This window comes from Podarcis filfolensis, assembly GCF_964270895.1.
Source record: "Podarcis filfolensis genome assembly, chromosome: 10".
Lineage (NCBI taxonomy): Eukaryota > Metazoa > Chordata > Lepidosauria > Squamata > Lacertidae > Podarcis > Podarcis filfolensis.
The window spans coordinates 8,681,702-8,694,787 of NC_139612.1; the positions used below are offsets into that span (position 1 = coordinate 8,681,702).

Sequence of the window (13,086 nt, forward strand, 5' to 3'; positions counted from 1 at the left end):
CTGAACAGCAGTTGTCCAATAATTAAATAGCTGACTTTCTAGAAAGTATAATTAGAACAGAACATTATCAGTTCCTGTATTTGAGCTGCATTAAAGTGCATTCACGTAGCTATGCGAGCATTTTCCACCGGATCTTTGGTTAATCTGTGTTTGGTATCAGAGTGGGACACACCAAAGGACCCCACCTTTTTGTTTGTTTGTTTTTTGCCTTATTCTTACTGCTAGTGAGTGTGTGACCTTGCTTGGAAATGTTAGACCATGATTTAGCAGTCTGTGAATGTAGTTGCTTATGTGCTCATACGTCCCCTTTCCTCATTTAGTATGGCCTCAAGGAGAAGGATAGAAGCTTTTGATTCCATTTTTAGCTAACCACAGTTAGCGCTGAGTTCAAACCTAGACAAACTGTGGTTAGTTGACTATTGGTTTACTGAACTGAGAAAATTTCAAATCCAAGATTTATGACATTGGCTTGTTTCAGTAGCCTTCAGCTAAGACTGAGAACCATATTTGAGCATTATATCTGAACCAGATCACATGCACCCATAAATGTATTCCCTTATTGCCCACTCTATGAATCTAATGAAAGCTGTTGGTAGAGCATGAGACTCTTAATCTCAGGGTTGTAGGTTGATCCCCATGTTGGGCAAAAGATTTCTGCATTGCAAGGGATTGGATTAGATGATACTTGTGGTCCCTTCCAACTCTACAATTCTATGATTCCATGAAATAAGCTTATTAGTCTTTAAGTTGTGTTGCTGTGGCTGTAATACATTAGCAAGAAAGTACATTGGTACAAGGTGCTTAAACATCACTTGTGAAAACATCTGGCGTTAATATAATATTGCTTACATATGGCACCCCAGGAACCCATTTTAGTACAGTGGTACCTCAGGTTACATATGCTTCAGGTTACATACACTTCAGGTTACAGACTCCGCTAACCCAGAAATAGTACCTCGGGTTAAGAACTTTGCTTCAGGATGAGAACAGAAATTGTGCTTCGGCGGCACAGCTGCAGCGGGAGGCTCCATTAGCTAAAGTGGTACCTCAGGTTAAGAACAGTTTCAGGTTAAGAACAGACCTCTGGAATGAATTAAGTACTTAACCCGAGGTACCACTGTATTTTTATTTTTTTTTAAAAATGTTTGTGTGTAGTTGGCTAGAACCTTGAATATTCTTTTAGAAAAATATTTAACAAAAACATATACTGACATTTTCCGTTTCCGCTTTCATTTCTACAATTTTCTGTGCCCAGGGCAAAACTACTGGAAAGTGAGGCAGTGAATGAAAATCTTCGGCGCAACTTGTCGAGGGCCTCAACGAGGTCAACGTACTTTGGTGGCCCCTCTGCATTTTCTGCTTCGATGCTTCCCTCTGATAAAGAGACAATCGAGATTATTGACTTAGCAAAAAAGGACTTGGAAAAACTGAAGAAAAAAGAAAAGAAGAAGAAAAAGAGGTACCATTTAAAACTACGTTTGCAAAGAATGCTGTCTGTTTTAACCAGGGAACGGTTAATTGTGAGATGAAGAAAAGTCCTCCTTTGGGCACTTGACTGCAATAACTGCCACATAAATCCTGCACACACTTAGCCAAGTCTTCATCTCTACAGTCTGCAGCTATGGCCTGGTTTGCTTGGATTTCTGAACCTTGGTTAACACTACATACGCAAGCTAAAATGAGTCTGAGCATAGCGTTGGGCTTGTTTGCTTTCATCTCCCCTTCTCCCATTCAGCTGGGAGAATGACTTTTCTAGTGTTTAGTTTCACTTCAAAGAATTCTGGCGTGTTATGTACAAACCCACGATGGTTTGAAGCAAACCCTGGTTAACGTCTAAACAAGATAACATCAGACCATGAGCTGTGAAACTGGCTTGTTAAACTAAGTTCATTTTAAACTACAAGCTTTGTTCATACGTTACAGTAAGCTAGGATTCTTTGAAGTGAAACTAAGTGCAATGAAGTTTTTCTGCCAGCCGAGAAGGGAATGTGCAGACCTGAAGCTTTTGTCAGGCTCATTCTGTTTTGTGCATGTAATGCCAAATCATGGTTTAGTGTTGCATGTGAAGTAGCTCAGTGGATTATGTACATATTCTTACTTGGAAGAGAATGCTGAGCTATGAATGTTTTGGAAGCTCCAGTTAAAAATAAAAGTTCTACTAGGTATAGTGTAGTTGCTTAATTTGAAAGACACATATAGCAGCCGTTGAGATTTACATTGGTTATTGTTAAAATGGCTTGTTTTTCTTTCTTCAGACCCAGCCTATGTATGCCTGACTTGAAACATCACTGCATTTCCATACTCCCTTTGATTTCTGCCTTAACTTCTAATCCTCCAAAATCTTCCATCAACCACTAGATTATTTTAGGCTGTGTTAATAAGTAAAACAAGGAACCAGTAACTATAAGCAGTTTCCCTACAAGTAGACAGTTGTCCTTCATTTCCTATTTAATGACACTTACATTGTGTTTTACCTACAGTGAAACAAATACATCAGTCAGAGCAAACACATTCATTTTCTGTTTGATTATGAGTGTATACTACTTGCTAACTGGCTGGTTTTTTTGTTGGCTAAATGTAAAATATAACAGCCGGTTGCTGTGGAAGTAGCAGCCTAAGATGAAGACCTTATTGAGAGGTCTTCCCTCAAATATGGTGATTATATCTAGAAGGTATCCTAAACTGGGTCATTTGTCTCTTTGTGTGTGTTGGCCATTTTCTTCTGTAGCCAGGAAACAGATCTGAACTCTAGAACTCATTTGAATGACTTACCGTATTTTTCGCTCTATTGGACGCAGTTTTTCCCCTCCAAAAATTGAGGGGAAATGTGTGTGCGTCCTATGGAGCGAATGCAGGCTTGTGCCATAGCCGTGCGCAACCCCTCCGGCAGGGAGAGGCTGCACGGGGCTATGGCTTCTTTAGCCCTGCACAGCGTCTCCCGGCAAGGAGAGGCTGCACGGGGCTAAAGGGGAAGCCAAAACAGCAAGCGGGATCCATCCCGCTCACTGCCTTACCTTCTTCCATAGCTGCGCGCAACCCCTCCGCAAGGAGAGGTTGTGTGCAGCCTGTACGCTGCTCTTTGGGGCTGGGGGGGGAAATATTTTTTTTCTTGATTTCCCCCCCTAAAAACTGGGTGCGCCCTATGGTCCGGTGTGCCCTATGGTACGAAAAATATGGTAGTTTTACATGACTGAAGATGAGCCATTTAAACCTGCTTTTCATCTAATTCATAATCATAATCAACTTTTGATTGAAAATCCCCAGTGTCTTTAATTACCTCCTCCCCCTTATAATGGTAACTGAGGAAAGAAAATATAGACTTTGTTAGTTTTGAGTTAAATCTAATTCTCAGGTCAAGTTCACAAGACTTGATAGCTCTGCATAAGTGCATAAGGATAACTAAACTAGGAAGTTGTGTCAGAAAAGCACAATTTACTTGTAGCCCAGTTTTGTATTTTAGTATTGTGACCGTGTCTCTGAGATACAGAGCAAAATCGTTGTGCCTGTCACCTTATCGCTGAACTTTGATGTATTGCTGCAGTTTCAGGCTTACCCTTGGAGAAACATAGATGTCCTTGGAAGCTTATCTGTGTTTTTTCAGTAGTAAGATTTGCATGATCTGAAAAGGCCTCTTGTTCACCACAAACACTGTGTTCCTAAAACATGTTGTGGTGCTGGGTTCTGAAGTATTCATGGGAGACTTCAGCTACCCTGATACCTGTTGGAACTCTGCCAAGAATGTACGGTCCAAGAAATTTCTCAGTTGCCTCGCTCACAATTTCATTTCCCATAAGGTGGAAGAAGCAGCAAGGGGGTTATCTGTCTTGGACCTGGTCCTCACCAACAGGGAGGAACTGATTGGCAAAGTGAAAGTACAGGGAACCTTGGGTGCAAGTGATCATGTTTTCTTGAGTTTCATTATACAGAAGCAAGGGAAAATGGAGTGTAGTCTGACGTGCACTTTGGACTTTAATAAGGCTCAAAAAATCCAATGGTCAGAGAAAAGGAGGTGGACAGACAAACCACAAAAGCACTGGCAGCTCCAGGTATGGCTTGGAGAGTCTCCCTGCCTGAAACCTGGGAAGCTGCTGCCAGTCAGTGTAGACAATATTGACCTAGCTGAATCATGAGAAGACTGTTTCCTATAACTCTGTGTCAAATTGCATTTTCCTTTTCTTTTTGCATTTTAGCCAAGGCAACACCCATTCATTTAAAAGCAACCTGCTTTAAAAAATATTTAGCCAGAAATAAGAGGTTTTTTACACTGCAAGTTAAAATAATACTGTTAATGTTTAGGGCTTAATGAGTTTTGGAAGATTCTTTCAAAATACCTATATCTTTCTCAGCTAAGGTATTAAAAAATTCTGCATTGTTATAATTAGCTACTGCATATTCCATTATATTCTCCATTTACAAGTTGGTCTATAATTTCAGTACCATATTAAGATTTCAGCAGTCTCAACCTTAATCATGCACATAGATCTCCACTGCTAGGATGCCTACATCTAATGCAGAAAAAATTCACCTTTTCATTTCTTCTGAGATGTGTTTTTCGTTTTTCTAACAAGCACTAATGGTCATATAATGAATTCTTTAAAAAAATATCTCAGCATTACAACGATGTAAAGAGTTGGGGCTTTTCAGAATGCATGGTGGAGTAAGTTTTTAAAGTGTGTGTGTTTCAAAATCTTAGGGCTCAGTTCTCATAATATGGTAGTCATCCATTCTCATAATATGGTTTAAAGACAGCACTTCCTAAAACTGAAACAGTGTAACCTGTCCATTAACTAAGTTTTCCTGCAGAAGGAAATGTCCAGTTTGCAAACCTTTATAACCCCCACCAAATATGATAAAATTGTCCTTTTTTAAAAAACAACAACCCAAACGAAAACACCAAACAAAATAGCTATATGTATGTCATTTAGTCTGCTGTTCCTCCAAAGAACTTTGAAAAAACTCGCAGCTAAAGGACATACAGTGGTACCTCAGGTTACATATGCCTCAGGTTACATATGCTTCAGGTTACAGACTCCGCTAACCCAGAAATAGTGCTTCAGGTTAAGAACTTTGCTTCAGGATGAGAACAGAAATTGTGCTCCGGCGGCACGGCGACAGCAGGAGGCCCCATTAGCTAAAGTGGTGCTTCAGGTTAAGAACAGTTTCAGGTTAAGAACAGACCTCCGGAACGAATTAAGTACTTAACCTGAGGTACGACTGTAGTTTCACTACTAAAGCTGATTGTGTGCCTTCAGGAGGCAATTGTGATAGGAGCAAACAAGCCAGCTTGTTTGGCAGTAAATGATGGCAGTAAATGGCTTCCTCTTATTGAAAATGCATGGATAGATGCATCACCCCTAGGAAGCCTTCCTGTGCAGCTAATGTTCATTTCAGTGGGACCTGCACAGGAAACCTTCCCTGTATGCAGGATCTGTTCTGTTTTCTATCAGTTTTCCAGCTGTCGTTCCCTCTATATCTAATATCCAAGCTGTTAAGTTCTCCCTCCACCCACAGACAAGAGAAAGTTGGCAGCAGGCTTGGGAAAACCTGATTATTTTCAGGAGTACAAAATAGTTTTAAGCCACAGAATGCTGAACGAATGTTTCTGGAGGGACGGAAAACAGTGGGGGACAGACAAGGTGCATGGAATGTAGTGTATGGAATCCTGAACAGGGAGGCCTCTGCGCTGCAACATCTTGTTGCAGGGTCCCGTTTGTGAAGAATGTATTGCCTTTTTACAACTTGTGATCTTTTGACAGTGTATTTTTCCTTTTAAAAGAAAAAAAGAAAATCATTTGAAATCCACAAGCTCATGTGTCATCTTTTCTTAACCTTCTTGTCGCTCTCGCTTTTCACTGTCTGGTTTGTCCTTCATTGGCTTGGCCCTTCCAATACTGTACCCTCCTGCTTTTGAAGGCTGCAGAAACTTGAGGAAAGCAGTCAAGAAGAAAGAAGGTTGGAATGTTTCACAGGTTTTTAATTAAACTGTCATATTTTTTTTAAACAAGCAAACAAGCCACAAACTGTGCCACATAGATCTAACCCTAGAATTTAATCACATGGTTGTGGTTTTTATTTTTTATTGCAAGACTAATTCCCCTCCCTGTTATAGAGTTATAGAGTGTGTGTTACACACACACACACACACACACACACACACACACACACTGCTAGCACATAAAACACTGACGCATATACCTCGGTTTAAAGTTAACCAGAGCAGTTTAAAGGGGCTGGGTGTAAACTAGAACCCATTTCAAAATACCCATTGTTGAGATCAATGCATAATCTGGAGACAAATGTCATTGTTTCTATATTCAACCGATTTTCCTAACAGCAGCCTAATTCAATTGAAAAGTGGATCAGTAAACCACAGCATATGCAGTAACTCTAGAGTATAACTATTTTAACTTCATGAACAGCAAACAATTTTCATTCTGGCTCGGATTCAGTGAATTGGGTTATGCCAAACTTCCTTTCCATATCTACTTTAAGGCAAGGTAAAGCTTCCTGCCCTGTGTAAGGCAAGGACACCGATTGGCTTAGATCCAGTGGCACTAATAATTCCGCTGATAATTATAAATAGAGTGGTACCTCAGGTTACATACGCTTCAGGTTACATATACTTCAGGTTACAGACTCCACTAACCCAGAAATAGTGCTTCAGGTTAAGAACTTTGCTTCAGGATGAGAACAGAAATTGTGCTCCAGCGGCACGGCGGCAGCGGGAGGCCCCATTAGCTAAAGTGGTGCTTCAGGTTAAGAACAGTTTCAGGTTAAGAACGGACCTCCAGAACGAATTAAGTACTTAACCCGAGGTACCACTGTACTTATCAAGATGCAAAATAAATATGAACACAATTAATATAATAGCCTATAACTTTTTTATTTAAAAAATAATAATGAAACTACCAACAAAGAGAGAGGATTCCCATGGATAGCACTTTGCCTGTTATACCTATGTAGAATCAGAATTGGAAGAGACCCTGATTTCTAGCTTAACCCCCTGCAATGCAGAAAGTGCACATCTTCCGAAATACTTCACTTCTTTCCTAAACCTAGACCCAAACCTTCTTTCTTAAGCCTAAATGCTGCAGGTTTTTTGTTTTTGTTTTCTTAAAAGTTCATAAGCAAAGGTTAATGGTAATCTAACCTTAAAATCTGCTCTGCTAAAATTGTAATCTGTGTTCCATAGGCCTGTGCTTTGCTAGCTGTCAGTGGCTACTGACCACGATGGCTGTGTTATATTCCCCCCCAAAAAAAATATCAGATGGGGAGAGGGCTGTTCCACTCAAGTCCTGGTTGGTCGCTGTGTGGACATGATTCCGGACTTGATGGGCCTTTGTCCTGATCTTATCTGTCCACTGCCAACAGTGGCCTTCAGAGATTATTTCCCCTATTTTGCAATTTGAAATAGATGAAGAATAGGGTAAGAGGGTAGGATGATTGCTAGACATCCCAGAGCCTTCAGTCCAAAATGTATAAAAAAAAATTGAGAAGCTTTGGGGGAATAATATCTTAAGGATGAGCAGGGTGATATCATTGGTGGAGTAACTGTTTGTCATGCCAGGATGAAATCAGACGAGCACATCAATTGTGCAAAACTAACTAATGGGATGCGGGTGGCGCTGTGGTCTAAACCACTGAGCCTAGGTCTTGCTGATCAGAAGGTCGGCGGTTCAAATCCGCGCAACGGGGTGAGCTCCCGTTGCTCGGTCCCTGCTCCTGCCAACCTAGCAGTTCGAAAGCACGTCAAGTGCAAGTAGATAAATAGGTACCACTCCAGCAGGAAGGTAAACGGCGTTTCCGTGCGCTGCTCTGGTTCGCCATAAGTCATGCTGGCCACATGACCCAGAAGCTGTCTGCGGACAAACGCCGGCTCTCTCAGCCAGTAAAGCAAGATGAGCACCGCAACCCCAGAGTCGTCCGCGACTGGACCTAATGGTCAGGGGTCCCTTTACGTTTACCTATGCCTACTGAGAAGTAAGTCCTATTGAATTCAGGATTGTGGAGTTAGGATTAGGTTAGCCACAGTGTGTACTTTGGGAATAACTAGTTTTGCAATCAGTTTTGCAATCTGGCTTCAGGGGCGAAGGGAGTCAATGATGGAATTGGGGCTTCCTTGAAAGCCAATCTGTTCCCAGGATGCATTAGGCATGGGATTTCTTGTAAAGTATTAATGGTCTTGAGTATAGAGCATGAGTCAGTTGTGAACTCACGTTTTACAAGAGCATTGATTCAAGTTCAAAGAATTGCAAGGACGTTCTTAACATACAAAGAAGCGGCCGGCCAAGATGACTGTGTGGATACACCGTAGAGGGGAGAACATTGGAAGCATGTGAATGGGAGAAGAAAAGGCTATAAGCCACCCATTCATCTGTTTAGGTCTGGGAATCTAAAGGATAACAGCTGTGGCAGCAAAGCATCTCACTTGCCTTTTAGCACAGATGGGCTCCATGGAAACTGCCTGGAAAAAACTTCGTACGGGAGCTCCATGCAGCTAGTGTCACTTTTTAAAAAGATACTTGCCCCTCTTCCTCTAGTGTCACTAGAAATAGTCATATTGGGAAAGGAGGTATTAAGAAAGGGTGGCTTTCAGCTCAGACCGAGAAAGGCTCAGCGCTTAGGTTTAGCATTTGATTGGCTGGTGACCTTGTTCTATCTGTTTTTCTCCATTGAATACATGAGCTTGCTAAATGTTGTAGACGTGTTTCTCGTCCTATACGAGCACCAGTGGCTTATTTGCATCTTCTTTGCCCTTCGTTTTATGACCTCTGTTGTTTGTGCATCACATTTTTAGCTGTGCTTTACAATTATTTCCTCTTTACTACCCTATTGCATTAGATAAGTCTGACAAAAATTTGTAATGTGCTAGATGTTATTTATTTACATTTCTTTTCGTCCACTCCTGAAGGCTCAAGGTAGATAAAAAATAACATTATATATGTGTGGATGAATCTTCTTCTTCTTCTTCTTCTTCTTCTTCTTCTTCTTCTTCTTCTTCTTCTTCTTCATTGTTTTCAGTACTTAAATACTGCTCAATGGCCACAGTTCTTGTTAAGTTGTGGGTGAACATATCAGACGACACAGCAATTCTTCAAACAGCTCTTGTTTATTCATAGGCCAGAACAGAACTGAACTGTTCTGCCAGCCTGCTTATATAGAGCTCCACTAGAATGCAACAGTAACAGTTATTTTCTATAACTATCCAATCACTGAATGTCACTTTCGATCCCTTATTTGCATATGTGGACCTGAACTATCTACAGTATCCCCCTGCTGGCCCAGGGTGAGAACTTCAGCACATAACAGTTCTCAAGATGGTTTAGAAGCCAAAATAAATTAATACCACAGAACATGAAAATAAAATATAAAACAGAATACAAAGAGCAACAGAACAAACCCATACTAAGACCAATAGTGGATAATATGATTAATATAACAGATCTAAAAATATATATTTAAAATGTGTTAAGATTAAAAAGCCTGAGAAGATAACAGGCTTCTCCTTATTACTTTTATCATTATTGTTTTAAATTAAATTTATATCATACCCTTCCTTCTTCCCAAAGGAGTCCAGGGTGGCAAACAAACAAACAATAAAAAACTTAAAATATTAAAAAAACACACATTCTGGCGCAGATGCAGACTAGGAAAGATTTTTACTACAAGGTTTGTTAGCAGAGGAACTTTTTCAATAGATGCCTCTCGTTTTATAGGGGTACTCATAGAAGGACCTCTTAAAATAATCTTAGGGTCCTCGTATGTGTGAAGAGGCAATCCTTCATGTTAAGTTGTGGGTGAACATATCAGAAGACACAGCGATTCTTCAAACAGCTCTTGTTTATTCACAGGCCAGGACAGAACAGAACTGAAGGGTTCAGTCAGCCTGCTTATATAGAGCTCCAGTACAATGTAACTGTAACAATTTTCTAAAACTATCCAATCACTGAACGTCACTTTCGATCCCTTATTTGCATAACTATCTACAGTATCCCCCTGCTGGCCCAGGGTGAGAACTTCAGTACATAACACTTCATGTGACCTAGGCCCAGACTAGCACCAGCACCCTGAATTGGACCTGTAAACAGACTATAAGCCATAGCTTGTGACAAATGCGTGGCATAATATGCTTGCATTCACCAGTCAGTGTTAACTCTCTACTTTGAACCAGCTGGAAGTCAAAGGCACACTGCATATTATATGTTGCAAGTTAGAGATTATTGTAGTGTGGATAACTATAATCAGGATATTTCTATCCAGAGAGTACAGGAGTGGGGAACCTGTGGGCCACTTGCGTTTTCTTTGGTAGCCCATAGTTTGCCCCACTGCAGGGGAATTTGTCACCCAGCCTAGGACTGATGTTGGGTGATTGGCTCTGCCTACCTTTTAAACAGGGACGTGGGTGGTGCTGTGGGTTAAACCACAGAGTGTAGGACTTGCCGATCAGAAGGTCGGCAGTTCAAATCCTCACGACAGGGTGAGCTCCTGTTGCTCAGTCCCAGCTCCTGTCAACCTAGCAGTTCGAAAGCACGTCAAAGTGCAAGTAGATAAATAGGTACTGCTCCGGTGGGAAGGTAAACGGCGTTTCCATGCGCTGCTCTGGTTTGCCAGAAGCGGCTTAGTCCTGCTGGCCACATGACCCGGAAGCTGTACGCCGGCTCCCTTGGCCAGTAAAATGAGATGAGCGCCACAACCCCAGAGTCGGTCACGACTGGACCTAATGGTCAGGGGTCCCTTTACCTTTACCTTTTAAACTGGCCAAGAAAAGTTTGGGGGAGCCATCACACAAGCAGCTCATCTAAGATCCATATGTGTGGGACAGCTAATTTTGAAGAATCCATAAATTGTCTGGGGCCCATTCCTCCTTGATTAAGGTTGCAAGCCAAAACACACTTGCAAGGGACTGAGTGCCGTTGAACTCAGTGGGACTTATTTCTGGGTAAATATAGCTAGGATTTTCTTGCATTTGTTACAAACACACACACACACACACACACACTTGCGAAACCTGCATCTCTTGACATGCTGTTTTGATGTTCCTTCTGCTCCTTAAATGATCTCCGTGGGTAGTACATAATCATTTTATGTACAGGCCTGTGATTTTAGGGATATTTTTCTGGCTTCTGCGGTTCCAGCTTATATATTACACCCAGCTTAACTCTAAGCTGCTCTGGCATGCTGTAGACCAGCCTTTGCCAACCTGGTGGCTCCAGATATTTTGGACTACAACTGGCTGGGGCTGATGGGAGTTGTAGTCCAAAACATCAGGAGGGCACAAGGTTGGCAAAGGCTGGTTTTAGGCACTCTGCGGTTCTCCAGTGCCTTTCTGGTTGTCTGTCTGCAATGCTTTCCCTTTTCCCATTTGAACTTTACCATCCATTAACTTTTAGCTCCACTTCTGAATCTCCAGAATGCAACTTTATGCATGATGGGGGAAACAGTTGTTGGGATCTTTATGGTTCTCCTTGCCACTTCAAACCATTTGATCTTGCAAGAAGCCATGAAGCTAAAATGTTGAGTACTGTGATGCCCCTTGCCTTTCACATTCTCCTTTCAGTGAAGCACCAGGTTGTGGCTGGTGCTTTAGCCAGGTTGTTGGTTTGAGGAGAGGGGAAGTAACCCCCTTCTTGTAGTTTATGACCCCTTTTGTATTTCTTATCATAGTACTGTTAAAGAGGAGAGCACAGACAATGAGCAGGAGAAGAGGGAGGAAAAGGGCGCTTCTGAAAGAGAGAATAATGACCTGGAGGCAGTAAGTATTCTGATCTTAATATATTCTGTCAATATTAATAAAACTCTTGCACTCCCTCCCAGCCTTTTTATGATTCAGAAAGGCAAAACTTGAAACGACAGAGAGAGGACATAAGTAAACTTCATAAGTAAATAGTAATTAAAGCACAGCACATGCAACTAATTCTGTCACAGGTAGTCTTATAATAGTTGTGTATTTCAGCAGAATATTTAGTCAGTTATGAACTGATTAAAGTTAAAATTGTGCTCTGTACTTAAAGTAAGGAATTTGTGGAGCAATTCCATTTTTATCCTCCTTCTCCTTTTCTTACTTTAGGAAGAAGGTCAGGAGCTTAGTGACCGTGAGGATGACGAGGAAGATGACGAGGAAGATGAAGATGACATGGAAGTTGTGGAAAGCTCAGATGATTCCGATTCTGATTCTGATGAAAAAGGTGACACCAGCTCCAATAATGTTACAGATTTTTGCAGCTGTTTATGCAGAGAACTCGTGTCGTATTTTCCAAAGACCTAAATGGGCATCTTTGGGTTAGGAGAAGCAGTGTGCAGGCTGCTGTTAGCAGCTCTGTCCTGAGTTAAATTAGGGATGGGGAACTTCATGTTAAAGGCTAGTAATTTGAATGATCATTTCCAGGAAATACATGTTGATGTAAGTATTTTGAATGACTAGTCTAAGTATGTAATGGAGACATTTTGACATCTGCCAGACCTGGGATTTTTGCTTCAAAGTTCTATTACTTACACTAAGCTACTGTATTGGGAGTGTACCATTGTTGCAAAAACCAGTGTGTACAATGTTTGCTTAAATTAGCATCCTTTTATCAGGTGCATTCCTAGTTTATATAACTTTTGCAGCTGTATAGGCTGATTGTCTACAGTGTTGCTTGTATTTATTTGTGTTTTTTTAACCACAGCAAGCTATCAGGCAGACCTAGCAAACATCACATGTGAAATTGCCATAAAACAGAAGCTGATAGATGAACTGGAAAACAGCCAACGAAGACTTCAGACCTTAAAGAGACAATATGAGGAGAAGCTAATGATGCTACAACATAAGATTCGAGATACCCAACTTGAAAGAGATCAGGTGCTTCAAAACCTGGGTAAGAAGAAGGCCGTTGCAAAGCTGTTGTATAGGCCACATTGAGAACTTAGTGAGGACATGCCATGTCATGTGGCCAGCATGACTAAGCCGCTTCTGGCAAACCAGAGCAGTGCACGGAAACACCGTTTACCTTCCCGCCAGAGTGGTACCTATTTATGTACTTGCACTTTGACATGCTTTCGGACTGCTAGGTTGGCAGGAGCTGGGACTAGGCAACGGGAGCTCACCCC

At 41.4% G+C, this 13,086-nt stretch overlaps 1 protein-coding gene across 16 annotated transcripts in view; it reads left to right on the forward strand.

Moving 5' to 3' along the window:
• The window catches only part of KIF21A (kinesin family member 21A), a 100,034-nt gene that overhangs the window by 50,893 nt on the left and 36,055 nt on the right, over positions 1 to 13,086 (forward strand). For 8 of the 16 annotated variants that reach the window (XM_083574902.1, XM_083574912.1, XM_083574917.1 and 5 more), the window contains exons 11-15: positions 1,256 to 1,459; positions 5,914 to 5,952; positions 11,665 to 11,752; positions 12,068 to 12,185; positions 12,666 to 12,854. In XM_083574902.1, coding sequence (XP_083431028.1) covers positions 1,256 to 1,459; positions 5,914 to 5,952; positions 11,665 to 11,752; positions 12,068 to 12,185; positions 12,666 to 12,854 — 638 coding nt within the window. The remainder of the gene's footprint in view (positions 1 to 1,255; positions 1,460 to 5,913; positions 5,953 to 11,664; positions 11,753 to 12,067; positions 12,186 to 12,665; positions 12,855 to 13,086) is intronic. The other 8 variants (XM_083574911.1, XM_083574915.1, XM_083574904.1 and 5 more) reach the window with 1 other exon arrangement.